Below are 18,539 nucleotides of genomic sequence, written 5' to 3'. Positions count from 1 at the left end.
CTGTCTGTCTTATCTGTCACAGCCTTCTTTGCATCATAAAGGAGAGGCTGTTTGCCAGCCAGCAGAAAATGGTGTGATAATTAACTTATAAATTGTTCAGTGTTTTAATGCACTAAATCACGATCCTTGGCGCTCTGTAGTCTGTGTCTGTGTGTGCGCACCACATCGGATGGAGGCTTAATCAGCGCCTTTTTTTTTTTAAAGCATACTGTCAGACTTCGGAAAAAGGAGTTGACATTTGCTTTTCATTTTCTCGGTGTGTCTGTTTAACAAGTGAAGTTATGATTGATAAGTCTTTCAGTGAAAGCTACTTACTTGACCGCGACCCTCCGCTCTGTCTGTATGCGGTTATTTGTGTGCGTGTGTGTGCGCAGGTGCCGGGAGAAATAGATTGGATCAAACCACTGCGAGGATCCCGCGGGGAGGGGTGTGTGTGTGATCTTTCAATAGTTAAACTCGTCAGTCATTGTGTTTTAAGTAGCATGACTTGTATTACACCATTGAAAAAAAAACGTTACTATTAGAAAATTAATTACAACTGGATTTTTTAGGGGGGACAACTTTATGGAAGGGGGGGACATGACCCCTGCGTCCCCCCCAGGATTTGCGCCTATGGCTGTATCACACACAGGCACACACACTCTCTGCAGGAGTATGGGAAAGCTGGAGCTGATATTGATGAGTGTGCCTTTGTTGAGATGAAGATGTGGATTTTTCCGGCTACAGTAGGAAGGAGAGGCGGTGCTCTGGCTGGTTCTAGCTATGTGAAAGCAGGTTCCAGATGAGCCAAACCTAAAGATGAAGTTGCACCAATATGATCGGTGCAGGTCTGAGGATAGGAATCTAAATTGCTTAAAAATTTTCCAAAAAGATATAAATGAGTGAGGGAGATCCACACAATGTCACTCTTTACTAACTGCTCATCAACATCAACAACCCTGAGGGCACCAGCCTTCTGTCTTCTGAAGCATCTCGCTGCTGTTGGTGATTAAAGAATGATTTCTTATCAATGAAGTCACAGAGGATTCATGGTTTGGAGGGAATACTATAATGCAAACTCAACCATGAGCTCTCTTGGAAAAAGCCTGAAGCTCCAGTTATCAGCCATTGATGCGCCTCCAGCTCAAAAACAAGCAATCATCAACTTTCTGCTCCAGTCTGACTGACAAACTGAGAAAAAAATGACACATCCATGGAAGTTACTGAGTTAACAAATGGCCCCTGCAGATACAGAAAGAAACAAACAAACATTTTTTTTTAAATTGTGCTCTTGAGTAATTGAAACATTGTGTCAACAGCACAAGCTGGACCCAGCTGGTAATCTCTAAAGTTGAACTACACACGACTGAACTTCAGCAATGATGCACATGGTATAATCCATACAGTTAGGGTCTGCAGTTACTTTAGTTTTCACTTTATAAGAGACACGGAGCAAACTTTGTGAAATGGATCTAAAAAGGTTATTAATTTGATTTGATTTGTGACTAACACTAATTTACTGCAAGCTCTGCAACATCCCAAACCTGACCCTGAAGCACATCCTTTGCAGCTACCAGTCCGCATTGTCACAGGGTAGGTACAGATGGCGATATGACAAGGTCTTGTGCAAGCAGGCAGAGATACTGGAGACCCACAGGCTGGAGGCAAACCAGACCATTTCAAAACTGGATATTTCTATCAACTCTTAAAACCGTAGTATGTATATAGAGTGGCTCCTCCATTTACCGTAGTACGGTTTTGAAGCCAAAATACCCCTGTCACAGGCGCAGCCATTGGTAGCCAGAGTCTGCACAGTAGAGACTATGAGGGAGTCTAAGAGTGTCCAAGTGGAGCTAGATGAAGAAATGAAATATTGTTTTTTTTCTGTGATTGTCTAATCTCTCCTTGACTCTCCGTCCTGAAATATTTTACAATCTGTGAAAAAAGTATACAGGAACTTCAACTGTCAATCATCGTTAAACGTGACATAAGCCTCTTTTTTAACCTCTAGTGACTAATGAGACAAAACTCCAGCGCAACCCAATAATATCCTCATATCACTACAGCATACGGATGAGAGAAACATTTCTACCAGGTGCATTAATTTTTTTAAGTTTGACCACAGCCCCTCTGGAATGACTGGGGAGACAGAGTTGACCCATACTTCAGCCAGCCACCAGGGGGAGCAGTTTTTGTGGCGATCTCACTTCGAGCTGAGTGAGATGACGTCCATTTTTGTATTTACAGTCCACTCTTAAAATGGAAAAGCTTACATTGATTTAAATGTAACGCAATGCCTGAGTATTATTACTACAAATGATAACTAATAAGTCTGTCCCCTCCTCTCCCTCCACCTCTTACTAACGTGACATCAGAGATCATGGAGTGATCATTGCTGTAGATAGTGATGGGAGAAACATCCGTTTTTGTCAGAACACAAAAAGAAAAGAAACCAGTTCCTGTGTTTTTCTTTGCTTTAAGATACAGTCTTGGAAGTCTTTCTACTCCAAGAAAGGGGGCCCAAACACAGAGTGTAGACTGCTCTGCAACCTAAACACTGACTGCTCAGGTTACCTCATGTTTAAATTAGAGAGGCTGTGTAACCTTACAACACCTGCATGTACTTGATAGTAAAAGTCACAGAGTTGCCCTGTGAAAAGCTATTTTTAATAGATTAAAAGTGGGTTTAGATAAATCAGACAAGTCTGGATGCAGAGTATTGGTGTGGAAGTGTTAAAGATGCAGCTGATGCTCTGCAGCGCCTGTGGGAAGCAGCCTGTCTCCATGTGGGTGGACTCCCTGACATCAGCATCATTATCATTAGTGTCCTGCTCCCCATCTTCAGAGAGGCTGCTTCAGTTGGTACAGTGATGACAAAAGAGGCAATCAAGTTTATCACTCGTGCTTAAGCTCAATACTGTGATGTCTGTTTCACTTACTGCTGTCTTTACCCAACATCTAACGGTGCACACACTGCAGCAGTGGTTACTTATCACTCATGTGGAGGCTGTTAACGGCTGATTTCCGAGCTGCTGCTGCTCATTTTGGTCATTACGTTCAAATGTTATTACGTTTTTATCTGAGCATCTTATTGAACTGCTCAGGACTTCACCAGCTGCTGAATATCATCATTAAGGACAATCAAACCAGAGTGGAGTGAGCAGGAAGTGTGGAAAAGTTGGGTTTACTTTCCAGCATTTGAAGCAAATAAACATGGAAATATTACATATTTCAGATTAAAAATAGTGACCCTGAGTAAACGGCGGATTAAAGACTGTAGTCTATGCACCTCACAGTGCAATACAGAAGCTCTGCAGAAATAATGACTTCTTGTTCATGTACAGGCAGTTAACAGCTGATTTCTCTGCTGCCAATGCACTGTTTGCTCATTGCTTTCTAACTTTATTAACTATGTATCAATATATCTAAGCATATTGTTGGGCATGATTGTGAAAAACTCATTAACAATGAATCAACGAGATTAGACTGGGCAGTGTTAGCACTATTGGGAAAGTTGCCAACCTTGTTAACTTGAGATTATTCAAAACCACTGTGAACAGAGCATGTGAGCAGAGCGCAGTGTGAGTGAGGGGGAGCTGAAGTCTGAAAAGACCACAAAGTGTTTTTTTTTTATTATTTTTTTAAAGAATGGGAAGACAGAGCGTGGTGCTGTCCTCAATTTCCACTTATTTCTGCTCTCAACAAGAGTCCGATAATTTTGGTGGACACTGGAGCCTAACTGTCAGACAGAAAAAGGACAGAAGAGCAGAAGAAAGAGAAACAGGAGAGAGATAGAGCAAAAGTTAAAGCCTAAAGGGCTAACCTGTTTGTGCTAATGTTGACTCCAACCCACGTGCAGCAGTTATTCTGCAGTGGTCTGTTCAAACTTGAGAGTCTATCAATAAAATGAAGAGTGAGGTTACGTTAGCTCTGATTGGTAGATGACTGGCAGGACATGACCAGGATTCACTAACGTTACACATTACAGACATGTCTCAGAGCACCGGGCTGCCAGCTGAGCTAAATACTACTACAACATTTGCTTGATGTCACATTTCAAACCGTAGAGATACGTGACTGTGCTGATTAATATCTTACCTCGGTGCATTGTATACAGTAAAAAGTTGACTTGAACAAAGAAAATTTGCTTGGATCCAATCTCCATTTTGTTCCAAAACAAACACACACTTTGCTAAAAGTCATTACAACAGTGTGTGTGAGAGAGTACGAGCTAGAGGGTGGTGAGGCGCTCCAATTCAAACAGATCCTCCTCATAGCATCTTTTATAGAGAACAGAGTGAAAGAAAATGCCTTGATGTTTGGGACATGTTTAAATAAGTAAAGCTACTAATTGTACATCTTTACTACCAGGAGCCGCCAAAAGTGACACAAACTTGAATCTTCTCACAACAGCTTTTAGTGAGAACCATGCCAAGCTAAAACCTGTTTCTACTGTCTTCAAACCAGCACATTAGTCACCCTGATATCAAGCAACAAATCAATTCACCCTCTAAACAAATTACACTCGCTGTGTCACACTCATCTTCCTCAGATAACACACACCTCCCTGAGTATCTCCTCTGCGCCGTATGGCATCATTCAGGAAATGAAACCCCTTCCTGTCCCCTGAATATTCTGCCTGTCAGATTCCTGAAGGACGTTTTTCATGGAGTCAGTGTCTTACATCTTATAACTGGCACCTGTTTAACCCATTAAGAGAGTGCCAACACTCGACCGTCTTTAAACAAATGATCAGTGTCAATCTTTGATATGAAGTGTCCCACTCTGATATATTCTATTAAAGGTCCCATATTATGCAAAAATCACTTTTCCCATCACAAGTCTTTTAGTGAAATTTGTGGGTCTTTGTCTTTCCTCCCAGCCCACAAAATGGGATATTTAATGATCAAACCTGTATTTAGTAGAGCTTGTGAATGTAAAATCCTGACCTAAAACGAGCTGTTTGGAATTTCTTGGGTTTGCAGACATCAGTGATTCCCTTTTCGAACCAATCAGGAGCAAGTCTGACCTGATTGGTCCACCAGAGCAAATACCTCTGAACCCCTCCCCACCCACTCCTCTCCCCACTGAAATCTCTCCAGCAGCGGGGAGAGGAGTGTGGCTGTTTTTGGCTGTAAACAGCCACATAGTTCCATGCACAAGCTTCCCATCTCAGAAGAAGACAGACTAAGGGCTCTAGTTACGTAGATCAGGCGCAGGCGCAGGCACACCTGCCCTGCGCCAGCCTTTGCCGTGCGCACAGGGCGTGACCGGCGCACTTTGCAAGTTTCCTGCAGTGCCAAGAGAGGCGCAGTACAGGCGCACATGAGCGCAGAGCTGCGCGTCCACGCCTCCCTCCGCGCAAATGGCAGAGAGGGAGGAGAAAAGCCGTGAGTGGGTTTAACACAGCCGAGCGCTGTTTTCACCAATCAAATGAGCGCCTCTCCTCGCCTTTAAATGCCCTGCGGCTGAGGTGCAGCGTCTGATTGGTCTGAGTGATCTTCAGCACCACGGAGAGAGTGTTGGTAGCGGAGACGGTCAGAGCCGCTGTGCCTGCAGCAGGTCAATGGACAGCGGGGCGCATCGGAAGACACGACGCGCGTCACCATGTGGGCCAGCTCCCTGGACAGATTTAATCTGTTCCTTTGTCATTAATAGGAGAACAAAATTAAGAGGCAGTTACACAGCTGGCTTATCCATTCAGAATACTTTTGATCCACCTGCACTCCTGGTTTGTCATCGCCAAGCAGAGCCTTTAGTGACATACTGTATACTCTCCCAGTGTCTCCACCTCATCCTCCTTACAATAATGTACTCCATCTTTTTAGATCAGGTTAAAAATAAAGACTAAAACAGAGAAATATGGGAAATCACGGGTAAATCCTGAGTGACATACATTTATTTTGTCTCTTTTTTCTTCGTCTTTTCTCTCCCTCTTTTCTTTGAATTAAATGAAATGAGAGAACCAGATATATACTCAGTATCAGATGTTAAGGCTGTTTATTGTTTAACTGTAAGATGTGCATCAAACTTCCAGCTGCCGTCAGGTTAACTTTCCATTATGACAAATGGCTTTAATCTGACATCAGATGTGATGGGACAGTTAATATAGATATAAATGTATATGCTGGTTCAGACAGTTACATTAAATAGTGATTGCTGTGATTGTTTACTGCATCAAAATGTGTCTGACACTCTGGAAACCTGCCTCTGAGGCTTTGTTGACATGTGCGCACATGTGCGCCTGTCACCAAATTACAGCTGCGTGGGGTGCGCTCCGCCTTGCGCCGAGGATAGACCAGGTTGGAGCTGGCGAGCTTTCAGCGCACTTTATTGGCACGAAATTGTCACTGCGCCAACATGAATCTGCTGACACCTCCCCCTGGTGCGCCGTCAACTCCCCTGGCGCGCCGTCACACCCATCTCTGCGCAGACGGTCTACCAAATTGTCAAATTGTCAGTGCACGGTGGTGCGCAGCACGAAATTAGCACTGCGCAGGCTTGCGCCCCCTGCGCTGCGCCACGAAATTAGAGCCCTAAGTGTCTAGAGTTCATTTATGAGGGAAATGTTCCAGCTACACTCAGTAAAACTGAGCATGTGTGTGCTAGTCACTTCACGGCCGACTGCTTTTCCAACTTTGGACAGTCCAACAGAGGGCTAGCCAATAGACTGGTCCTGAATCCAGGCGCATTACCAACCATCCTCCGACAAACCTGGGACCCTGGAAATGTGAGTATTTTAAATGCTGTGTGCTGTGGAGCAGATGGAAGAGCTTTTCCTCAGTGTCCCCCCTGTCTCTGTGTTAGCTTCAGGATGCTAACTGTAGCTGCGGTTAGCCTGTTGTTTTAGCCTGTAATGTTACGGTAAATGAGCTTCTCTGTTTTCTAAACATTGTGCACTCGGAGCTTGTGGCGCCACTCTCAGTGACGTGGAAGAGCAGGGCGGTATCAGCTGTGGCTCATTTACATATGAAGGCCACGCCCACTAAATCAGAGCGTTCTGAACAGAGGGGCTATGAGAGCCTGGAAACAATGCTGCTGTGCTGGATTTATTGGCTTTTTGGACCAAAACATGTTTCTACCATTTCATGAAGACATCAATGATCAATATTAAACTGCAGAGAAGGAGCAGAATATGGGACCTTGAAGACATCCTTACAACACCAGGACTTGTGACCTTCTGTTACCCTGTTACACATTTCCTTCAACACTCATCCCTGGGTGGTAAAAAATAGAGGAGGAACCATCTATCGGCTTAGACCTTTTGAGAACTAAGCCAGCTTGGTGTCCAGTTTGCAGACGCTTTTCTTTACAGAGAGCTGGTGATTTTCATTTTTCATTATCCTAAAAAAAGGAGCTGTACACACATACTTTATGGGACAGGTGCATTGGAGAGGAGAGAGAACATCAAGGTGTGCAAAAAATGCCGAATCTGGAGTTAAGGTGAGCTAACTTTAGTAATTTATCTCGGCAACCAGTGCTGAAAAATGAAGCCCGTGCAGGCATAAAAGGAAAATGCAGTTCCTCAAGTGTCCACTCAAGGCTGTCTCCAAAAACAAAAGATACCCCATCTGAGCCCATATTAAGCTCACAAGTGTTTTTGTCCTGGTATAAAAATGTGTTTTGTATTCTGCAGGGTGGGCAATAAGTTTCCATACATAGTAAAAATAAAAATTTCATATTGTACAACTGTTTTTATTTTTATATTGTGCTCTGTATGATTACCATTGTTTAATGTATATATGTTTTGATCTACTCCAATAAGCATGTTTAAATATGCTTTAAATCATCGAGGGTTACATAAGCAGACACCGTTTACTGGAAGTAAACTGGTAAAATGATTCTCAATACCCGCGAGAAATTAGCTTGACCTGTTAACAGGGACATGCTTTAAGGGATCTGATTTGCCATTAAACAAACTCATTGGCTCCCTTCAGCACTTTTCAGGATAACTTTGTGCTCTTGGATAGAGAACGCATCTAGGAATTGTCATGCCCACGGGATTTGCTAAGTCTCTGCTTTTGTTTTTTATCATCCTCGTGTCTGTTGTCTTGTGCTTCCTGTTTTATAGTTACTTACCTTGTGTGCCATCTCAGGTCACCTCCTCCAGACTGTCTCCCATGTCTGTGATTAGCTCATGTGTTTCACCTGTACCTATTGTCTCTCTTTTCCTGGTGTGTTTACTCCTCCCCAGTTCCTTCCCTTCCTTGTTAGTTTGTCTTTCTGCCAACGTTTTCGCTACTCCTGCGCCATGAATAGTCTCAATAGTTTCCCACCCAGTTTTTGGACTTGCCTGACGTTTTTGGATCCTTCTGCCTGTCTATTGATCTCTGTGTTTTGACCCGTGCTCTGATTAAACTGACTTAAATCCGCCTTGAGAGTCTCACATGTGAGTCCTTCGCCTTGCACAGTGTTACAGGAATGAGATAGAGTATGGAATGACGAACAGCAAAGGGCCATGGATTGGATTTTAACCTGAAGTTTTTGGGCTCCTTTGTCTTCATGTAGATATGAGAGAACATTGTATTGAACAGGAAATGACACTAAAGTATGTTCTACAGAAGTACTCTACAGTTATTGATGATAACATCTCCCCAAAAATGTACATCTGACTGACGAAACCAACTATATGTGTGTTTGGCATACGGCAGTTGGAGGGACCAGATGACTTCGCTCATTATTGTCCTACATCACTGATAGTTGTGGAGTTCAGCAGGTAGTCACAGCACTACTGCAGGAGTCATGAAGTTCTGCTTCATCAGGGTTTATGAAAGTTGCATAAAGTCATTTATTCGCTCTTACATTCAACTTCACCTCCTCCAAAAACACAACCTGCAGCTTTTTCAATCTGCCATTCTGTCGCCGAAACTTTGTTCACAATTTCTGACTTATCTGTCAAACGTGGACGACATAAAATACACGTTTATTCAACAACAGCAAGGCTTCATCAAATTCCTTTATATGGTTTTGTTTCTGGGCAAAGATTTTTCACTCTCCACTCTCAGTGGGTGAAACTGATGAGTAGAGTGTGGAGAGAAAAACCAACTCAGAGCACAGCTGTGGTGAGGGGCTCACACACACACACACACACACACACACACACACACACACACACACACACACACACACACACACACACACACACACACACACACACACACACACACACACACACACACAAACACACACACACACACACACAATCTTTTTAAGGTGATAAGATGAGACAACAGATACTTCTGTACTCTGATGCCATTGGTCTTTACTCTCACATCGTGGTTGTGTGTATGCCTGTTGACATTTAAGTGTGTATTTGGCAAGAAAAAGAGAATGACGCATTTTCTGCCACAATCTAAGGTAAGAAAAGAAGCTCGAGGAAATAAAAGAGGGAGGGGCGAGGTGCCAAAAGAAAACCTGCCCACAAGCTATCATAAATAAAGCATGGAGGCATTACTAAGACGCAAGAGTGGGGAGAAATAATGAGAAAAACAGCCAGGAGTGACTGGGAGGCTGGGCGGCATCATTTCTCTGAAACAGACTACTGATGTCATTTACCCAGCATCAATATTTCACAGACGAGCTGGATGGAGAGGGAGGTGGGTGAGGTGGGTGAGGTGGGGAGGTGGGGGGAGGGCTCTGGAAAAGTCACACAAATTGAAAAACAACCAAGAAACAAAGAATAAAAACCCAGCATCACTGAGGATAACTGTGTAAATGGATGTGAAAAAAGGAGCAGAGGACTGATAACATCGTTCCTGTCCTCTGCTGGGGTGTTACTTCCCAGTCTGAGGAGAAAGAAATGTTGAATACATTTGTCCACACACACACACACACACACCCACACACACACACACACACCCACACACACACTCACTCTCCTGCTCTAGCCTGGGGATCATAGCAACAGCACAAATAGTATCAGAGTGAACTTTTACACTTGCTAATGTTAATAATAACTCCTGATGACAGGGGGAACAGGCCTCCAGGCTGAATGTACTGCACACACACCACGTGCTGCTGCAGGGGTTCATTTCTAATTAGCTCACTGCGAGGCATTAATGACTACCATGCTCCTGGCCCACTTCACACATACAAAACTCTCTGAGCTCATAATGTACCAACTGTCCTGGAGCTTACCATATATTGAGCACCATGTGGGCAAATCTGACAAACCAGTGTCACTGACACCACTGCACGTGCAAAAGAAAGCCATTAGAAACTATCATGGACAGACCATTTGATGAAAAACTGGATCATACAGGAGGCCCTGAGGTTAACAAACAGCTTCTCTGTTCATGGACTGAGAGCTGTTAAAAACGGTTAAATCCAAAAATTGTCTGGTTTTGGAAATCCAGATTTTTACTATCCAGGATCTATTAAACCACCTGAAGAAAACCAGTACTGTGTTTTCTCTCCAGATTTTTGTTACAAATGCAAGTTTTTTATTTTAGTTATTGTTTATCAGCTTGGCTGGAAAAACTTGAGATGTCAGATCCCCTGAATAAATCCTACAAACTGACACACACCTGATGTTCATTTTAAAAAAATATGGCTCCAGATATAGTCTGTAGACATAATCATCATCATCATTCAACTATTTTACTTGGTCAGGTGTTAAAAAAACAAAAAAAAATCTGAACTATTGGAAAAATCAAAGAATCCCAATTTAAATCGAATCAGCACCCCAAGCATCATAAAGAACTAAATCAGGAAAAAAGCGTATGTCCCAGCCCTATTAACTAATGCTCTTATATCTTGGTTTCAGAGTGTGTCAGCAGGTTATCAAGAGCTACACAAGTGCACGAGTATTGAAGAGAAATATGGCGACGAAACCAGAATAAACATTTCCAGATGACCTTTTTGCTATTTTTTTCACTGTGACAGAAGCAGAACCCTGCCACATACACTGTTGAGTATGTTCATCTAATCTTGTCACATAAAGCCTAAAAACTCCAAGAATCGAACAAATCCAGGAATCCCATCTACTGTGACCAAACCACATTTTAATGATCTGTTCAGTGCGTTCAATCTTAATAAATGTCTCCCACCCTCCAGATTTACCGGCAAAATCCAAACCAGTATCTCAGAGGACGACTGAAAGGTTACATTAACATAGATTAGCAGTAAGTGGTGCAGTTGTCCCGAGGATTTCTGATGAAGCTGACTGAACGATGAAACCATCCTCATGAAATGCCAGGAATGAGACGGCGCCTCATTATGTGTCCAGTTCTTCAATGTGAACGGATCTCTGTGCTGAGCAAAGGCCATCCTACTTTTATCTGTTGAACCTTTTCTCTTAAATCAGCTTCATCACCAACTTAACATCCACTGCAGTGAGAGCATTGACAACAACTCTCCTAAATGTCCCAGAATGCCCGCTGTGCTGTACCCATTACCTGCTGTAAAAGGTTTGATAGATTGTTGTTATGACACGCTGAGAGGAATCAATAACTAGATGACTTATCCCGTTTGAATATCATTCAGATTAAAACGATTTGCAACACTTGCTTCATTTAAATGCTTCTCAGAAGTTTTAGAAAACTCTGGCCTTTAAAGCAGCACCCCGCCCTGACAATCAATGAGATCTGTTAGCTGCAGACAGCAAACATGCTGCGTTCTTGCACAGATGTTGCCTGAAAAAGCAGACGGAGCATGAAATGAGCACTGCTTCCCCTGAAAATGTGTGAAACAGTCCATTTAGTTATTTAACAATCTGTTTCATTACCACAGATGAAGAAACCAGTTTCGTCATTCAACTCCGATACATCTCGGAGGTCTTTCTGCTGCTGCGCAGCTCGCCCTGAGTGCTGTGTTGCCATGGTGTGAAATATGCGCCTCAGGGTTCATATTGTACGCCACTAAATGAAAAAAACACCCTCAGCACGCCTCCTGTGACTTTTTTTGTTTTTTTTCTAGTTCCTTTAGGCAAGTCTGACTTCTGCTGCTGCACAGATTGAGTTAAAGAACCAAGGAGGTGTAACTGTTGTAAAGCAATATTACAAAGCAGTAGCTGATCATTTAACAAAACAAAAAGTTACATCAGGAAGAATAATCATGGATGATGCCGGTGTTAAAAACTGTCTGTAACTCACTGGATGGATTTAATTGGTGCTCTGCTTGATATAAAAACACAACTCCACAGAGTAATTAATCAGCTGTTTGCCACAACGTCACACACAGACCTCAAAGCGCTGCATGAAAAATGTCCCAGCATCCCTCTCTGCCTGTGAATGATTGAAAATGTGTACAGACTTCAATAATTGTCGCTGACACATGAAACTAATGAAGCTCTTCAAGAGCCTCACAAATAAATCATTAATAGAGCTAATAGAGTTACTCTGACACGCTAATGACTGAGAATGAAGAATCGCCTGGACTTGAATCTTTTTTTTTTAATATCAAAGTGATGTTTGGGACTTTCATCAGTCAACCAGGCCAAGACACAAAGCTAACGAGAGTTCTAATCAAAGATTTCTCTCCGCACAGGGCAGCGGTTGTTTCATATCAGTGTGAGATTCACCAGCTGTACATGTTACAGAGATGGTTTCTAAAAAACACAAGTCCTTCTGTGCTTCATTTATCGAGACAAAGAAAGGTTACATTTTCAGAAAACATGTGGACATGTGCTCACCGCAAAGAAACCCTTTAGGCTGGGAGGAGGCTCCTAGTGGATGACACAACATTACACAGGATGAGAAATAGACATGGAGCACAGGGATTGACACACTTGATTTGTAATCAGATCACTGATGCAGACAAGTGTCCAAAGACCCAACCTGTTTCTGTACCGGGTCTGAAGATGTGATCAATCACTGCTCAATCATCTTTGATTCGTCAGATTGATGTTGTCTTAACATTTCTCATGCTTTGCTGAATGCTTCGAATCATGATATCATTCTTCTCCGTTCCTTATCACACGCTTGTTTCACTGATTGGCAGACATCACTGCTGGAGCGTGTACAGCTGCTGAAAATGAGACGGCAGGTTGCATCCCAGTTTGAGGTAAAATACCTCCAGGACTTGTCATACATCATCATTTTATCTGAACTCTTACTGAAACCCTGTCATTCAAATTCCTGCCACTCCTAATGCAGAGATAGGTTGCTCCTGTCTGGATGTTTACTGCAGCCTGCACCGAGGAAGTGACGGCAGCACTATCCTCCCCATCCCCTCGCTCCTCTCAATCACAGATACAATGAGAGCCTGGTCACTCCAGGAGCAGGACGAGGCCTGCCCTGGGAGGCGGTCACTGATTGGACGCCTCGGGTGACTCAGCTGATGAAGGAAGCACAGCATGCTTGTTAGAACAGCCTCGTCCTTGTAGACTATTGGACCACGATTCAGCCACGTCATGTTTTCCAGCTGGTAGACTATCATTTGAACAGGTGAGCACACATTTCTAGGGAATGCATATAGTTAGAAAAGCATAGAGTACAAACGGTGGCTGAAGACAACCAATTACCGTATTTTTAAAATGATGGACGGCTTGTTACATCAACTAACTAGTTATCATTAACAAACAACTTTTAAGGTCCATATGATGTTTAGATTTAAACCAGATACCAAATCATAGCGCATACTGAGACAACCTCACTAAAACTCGGCATATTTGTGGTGTTTCTTTAAAATTCTGTCTCAGTCTTTTTAAAGTCATCATTCAGAGGGACTGAAGTCCTCAGTTTAAAGTGCTGCTCAGATGTCAGCTGAAGATGCAGACTAGATAAAGTGGTTTCTTATCCATCAACCAATCTTAGCTGTTGAATGTGCTCTGCAGCTTCTGACCAGTGAGATCACGGTGTTATCCCTGATCAATCAGCAAAAAGAGACAGTGGCAGGTCAGTGGGCGGGGCCACAGGTTGTACAAGGAGGAGGATGTTCAACAGTTAACGGCACGATGACACAGACGGGCTTTGGCTAACCCAGGTCTCAGTTCATCGGCATTTGGGATTAGCCCTGGAATGGAATGGTGAGATGATAATTGCTTGATTGGCTGATGGGCCTGTTGCCAGGCAGATTCCAGGCATTTCGGTAGCCCTGATTGGTGGCTCTTACCACGACAGATATCCGGACTCGTTTGGAGGGTCTCCTGTGCTCAGGAGAAGAGGGGCTCTCCACGTTGTTGTTTTTCTTCCAGGTGACCAGAGACAAGCATACAATGTTAAAAACAAGTGCACAGTCAGGATGGCTCAGCAAACTAAACAAAGGAAACTCTGCCACGCCACGCTGAAACACTGCAATGTGACTCCAGAGCTGAGGAGATTTTACCTTTACGCCTGACTTGGTGCAAGGCCAAGACGCAGTGGACATGCTTTTACATTGAAGCAAACTGGGTTTTAGTGTGTGTGTGTGAGTGTGTGTGTGTGTGTGTGTGTGTGTGTGTGTGTGTGTGTGTGTGTGTGTGTGTGTGTGTGTGTGTGTATGTGTGTGCGCACTCTGTAAATGCGTTTGTTTGTGTGGGAGGTACTGTACTGTCAAGCGTGAAGGACTGTATGTGAGAGATAGCATAGGACTGTGTGGGTGTACAGAATGTGTGAACAACAGGATGTCAGCAGCTGAGTGAGTGAGTGAGTGAGTGAGTGTGTGTGTGTCTGTGTTAGTGTGTGTGTGTGTGTGTGTGTGTGTGTGTGTGTGTGTGTGTGTGTGTGTGTGTGTGTGTGTGTGTGTGTGTGTGTGTGTATGCCAGTGTTTTTTGGGGTGTATCTGAGGACAGAGCTCTTACCTCCAGGCCCTCTGCGTCTGGACTGGCACAGAACAGGTTCTTTAAAGCGATGCCTGAGTTATCGTTGGGACCTGAGGACAGACAGAGAGATTTGAAACAGAGGAATAATAAGAAATATCTTTTCCAGTTGGATTTCTAGTGATGAGACTTCTGCTGGAGATAACTCATCTCACTGATCCGGTCTAGAGGAGCATTAAAACAACTGCTGAACCATCTGTAACAGCCTAGTTTGGCTACAGCCTCAGGGATGGAGATCTAGTTCCAGGAGGACTCTGAACCTTCTTACTGACTTACTGCTATTTAAATTCAGCTCATAAACAGAAACTGATAAGATCCCACAAACTGCACAAATCCTCAAACTGTTAGATGGAGACAGTCATCATCTTCAGATGGGTCTGACAACAGTAGAAGAAACTCTTCCTTAAAGTTTTATCATTACTTATTGGAGAGGAGAGGTTCCTCTGCTTCTATCCAACACCACGTGTTAAAATTTTAGACCACTTAAAGCTCTGGCTTGTGTTGATTTTGGCGCCCTCTCTGGGCATTACTGTAGCTATTTGTGTGTCTGTCATGATCCCTTCTTGTGCTTGGAGTTTTCTGATAAAGAATCCCAGCTTTGCCAACCCAACATTAGGAAATGGTCATTTTTAATGCTGAGTTTGATCATTATTTTATGTGGACAGGTCGTGCATAAGTTACTTAAGTATACTTATATTGTGCGCAAAAGCTAATATCTTGTGCACACAATATAAACACTTTTCATGCACACAATTTTGCACTAAATATGTTTATGTTTGGTGTATTAGAAAAGTATCTTAAGAGGATCTGTCAATATATACTTTTAGAAAACAGGAGCTTTCTGCAACCCAACACAGACATGAACGTAACATAGTTAAAACATTTACCAACATCTAAAAATAATACATTTCTTAATTAATGATTTCTGCTTAATTTGTGTATACAGGGATGAACAAGGGATGATGTTTGAAAATTAAACCTGTATTAACAAAAAAAAAAAAAAAAACATAACACAAAAACAAATAAACACAAAATATTAAAGACGCTGGAGTTGAGACCAAAAACCGTAACTTGAAATAAATGCTGTATCAAATCAAAGCTATTTCTTAACGCTCCTGTCTACAAGCAGCCTTGATTAGCCTGTAAGCTAATCAAAAAATCCATATAAACCTATTTTGTCAACCAGCTTTAATAAAAAAAAAAAAAAAAAAAAAGCAAACCTCCTGAACAGGAGTTTATCAATCCCAGCTTGTAGCTTCATGTTGTCTAATTTTATAAACAGTGAAAAAGTTGTAGGGCTTTGGGATTCTTTTTATATTGAGATAAACTAAATTATGTCACTATGAGCATAGAAGAATGGACATGCCTTTAACAGCTCTGTTCATATGGTTTTTAAGGACACTGGTCCTGCTTTTCTCTCTTCCTGAAACAAGTCCTCAAAAAGATCAGGTCTGGGGCTGATTAAATAGACACAACGCACATGACTGAACCACAGGAAACAAGAAAGGCTGACAACATGAGACCCACATGACAAGCCATTAGCAGGGGAAAACGGACCGTTTGTATTAACGGTGGAAGAAAAGTTGATTAGTGGTATGCATGAGCCAGGTTAACGGCCCAGAGGAGCGTTTGCTTCAATGGAGGTTTATCCCACCATTACAGGCGCTAACGGCAGGGTTACAGCGCCTGTTCAGCTATAAAGGCAGACATCGTGCAATACGTTACAGCTTAAGACAAAATATGCAAAGACAGTGGACAATCCTTTGGAAAGGTGGCGATGTGTAGCCGTACAGCAAATTTAGATTTAGGAGACACATTCTTTCAGTGAACAGATGAGATAAGGGAGGTAAACCGGCGAGGCTCGCCACCTTCAGTGTCATAAGTTTGATTTGCTTTTTGATTTAATGTGTCTGGGTCCTTCAAAATGTGTGTGGTGAAATGTTTGAGTTCATAAACTGCTTTAAAAGTTATTTATCCAGATACTGGGGCATTGCTGCAGCGCTTGTTCCACAAAGCAGCTTTCATATTACAGATTTTATTCTTGAGGTTTTCTGCTGTGTGCTCAGAAACACCACACCCATTTACTCTATTCAAGATCACAAAACTTTTTCTTTCTCTTTGTTAACCTGATTAACCCACTGATAACAGCTGTTTGTGTATTCTTGTAATAACATCTCTATTTCTCTGTCCAAAATTTTTTTTCTTGAGCCTCTCTCAGTCACAGTGCTCGCCAGGTTTATCACTGTTTATGAGTGGTAGGCATGCACAGTTTGAGTTTGTTTGATGGATTTTCCAGGAGGTTCCGCTTAATTATGACGTAATCTGCACCTGCATCTCTTTCATGGTGCAATTTGTTAACTGGCCAATTACTTGCACTCGTGTATGGGGCTAACACCGCAGTTAAACACGCCGTTCCATAACAGAACGTTAGGACTAATGTCCTGTTTGTGAAATGACTGAACTTGCAGACGGACCCTGGTCACCAGCTGCATTCGCATTAGTGATGCAGGGATCTAACTTTTCTGCTTTCGATACTGATACTGATACGGATACCTGGGCTTTGGGTATTGAGTGATACCGATACCAATACTGATACTGATCCCAATCCGATAACAGTGTTAAATAATAACCTGCATCCCCCACTGTGGGATAAGACTGATAATGTTTTGGGTAAAAGGAAAATTGTACAGGAATTCTATTCAACTATAAACATCTATACCCTGTAGACTGGCAATGCAGCAAGAAACAAAGAAAGTGCATCAGAGGCAACATTCCAAATCAAGAAGCTAAGCGCGCCAATTAAAAAAAAAAGGTAGAGCTTATTGCCTGGATCGTCCCCTTTCCACTGATACCAATCCAGCTGTGAGGGGCACCAATACACCAATACCCGATAGTATTGAGATCAGTATCAGTGCATTCCTAGCTTCCATTACCCCTGGAATTGTGAAACACCTACATATTGCAATTAAAAATGGTAATGGAAACACCAAAATTTCAAAAATCTCTCACATTTTGATAAAACTTTTATGCTTTCATGTAGTGTTTTTCTTTAGAAGTTTTGATACTGAAGTTTATTGCAAAAGTGCAATGGAAACACCTTTTTCTCAAAAACTTATCATTATAACAATGCACCTCCCTCATCCCCTTGGCCACAACCCTCTCCCAAAAGTCTCCAGTAGCGTCCACCTGTACACATACGGACTCTGGTGTTCATGTTGTAACAGCTCTGCTGTTTGTTCTGTGTTCAGTGCAGATGTTTGTGTTTTTGACCTTCAGTAGTGAAGGCATCAGAAAGGCTGTGAGCGGGTCAGAGTCTGAGAGACAAGAAAAAAAAGACACACTGAGCAACCCAAACCAGGGCTCTGAAACCAGTAGACACCAGCAAACAAACTAAAAAGCAAAGAAAGCAGACGAGCCAACACCTCCTGGGCCATCGCTGCCTGAAGAAACACACAATCCAAGATGTGCACCACAAGAAAACTCACAGATCAAGAGTCCGGATGCTCTCAGACCAAAACAGAATTCAATATTTACTCAGAGAACAAAGCTGATGTCGCTGCCACACAACAAAAACTGTGAGTCTGACATGACCAGGAGGGAAGCGAAACACAAACCAGACTGAGCTCCTTCACCGTCAGCTACTTTTCTTACATAGCTCTGATTCTATAGAGCTTCTTTAGAACAGACCTCACAATATTAGCAGATAAGACGCAGGACCAAACCACGCAGCAATATAATTCTCAAACACGGTTTCTGTCATTATAGTTTTAAATAAGCCAATTCATATCCAAGAATGGCTATGCAACAACCTCACCCTGGCACT

At 42.6% G+C, this 18,539-nt stretch overlaps 1 protein-coding gene across 6 annotated transcripts in view; it reads right to left on the bottom strand.

Moving 5' to 3' along the window:
• LOC141797518 (chloride channel protein 2-like) overlaps window positions 1-18,539 on the bottom strand; it is a 219,147-nt gene that overhangs the window by 18,066 nt on the left and 182,542 nt on the right. For 4 of the 6 annotated variants that reach the window (XM_074678954.1, XM_074678955.1, XM_074678957.1 and 1 more), the window contains 2 exons: window positions 14,699-14,769; window positions 14,032-14,106 (listed from right to left, as the gene is read on the bottom strand). In XM_074678954.1, coding sequence (XP_074535055.1) covers window positions 14,032-14,106; window positions 14,699-14,769 — 146 coding nt within the window. The remainder of the gene's footprint in view (window positions 1-14,031; window positions 14,107-14,698; window positions 14,770-18,539) is intronic. The other 2 variants (XM_074678958.1, XM_074678960.1) reach the window with 1 other exon arrangement.

This window comes from Halichoeres trimaculatus, unplaced genomic scaffold (assembly GCF_033239565.1).
Source record: "Halichoeres trimaculatus isolate MK-OKI-2021-1 unplaced genomic scaffold, fHalTri1.1 fHalTri1_scaffold_9, whole genome shotgun sequence".
Lineage (NCBI taxonomy): Eukaryota > Metazoa > Chordata > Actinopteri > Labriformes > Labridae > Halichoeres > Halichoeres trimaculatus.
This window is presented reverse-complemented; position numbering and strand designations above follow the sequence as displayed.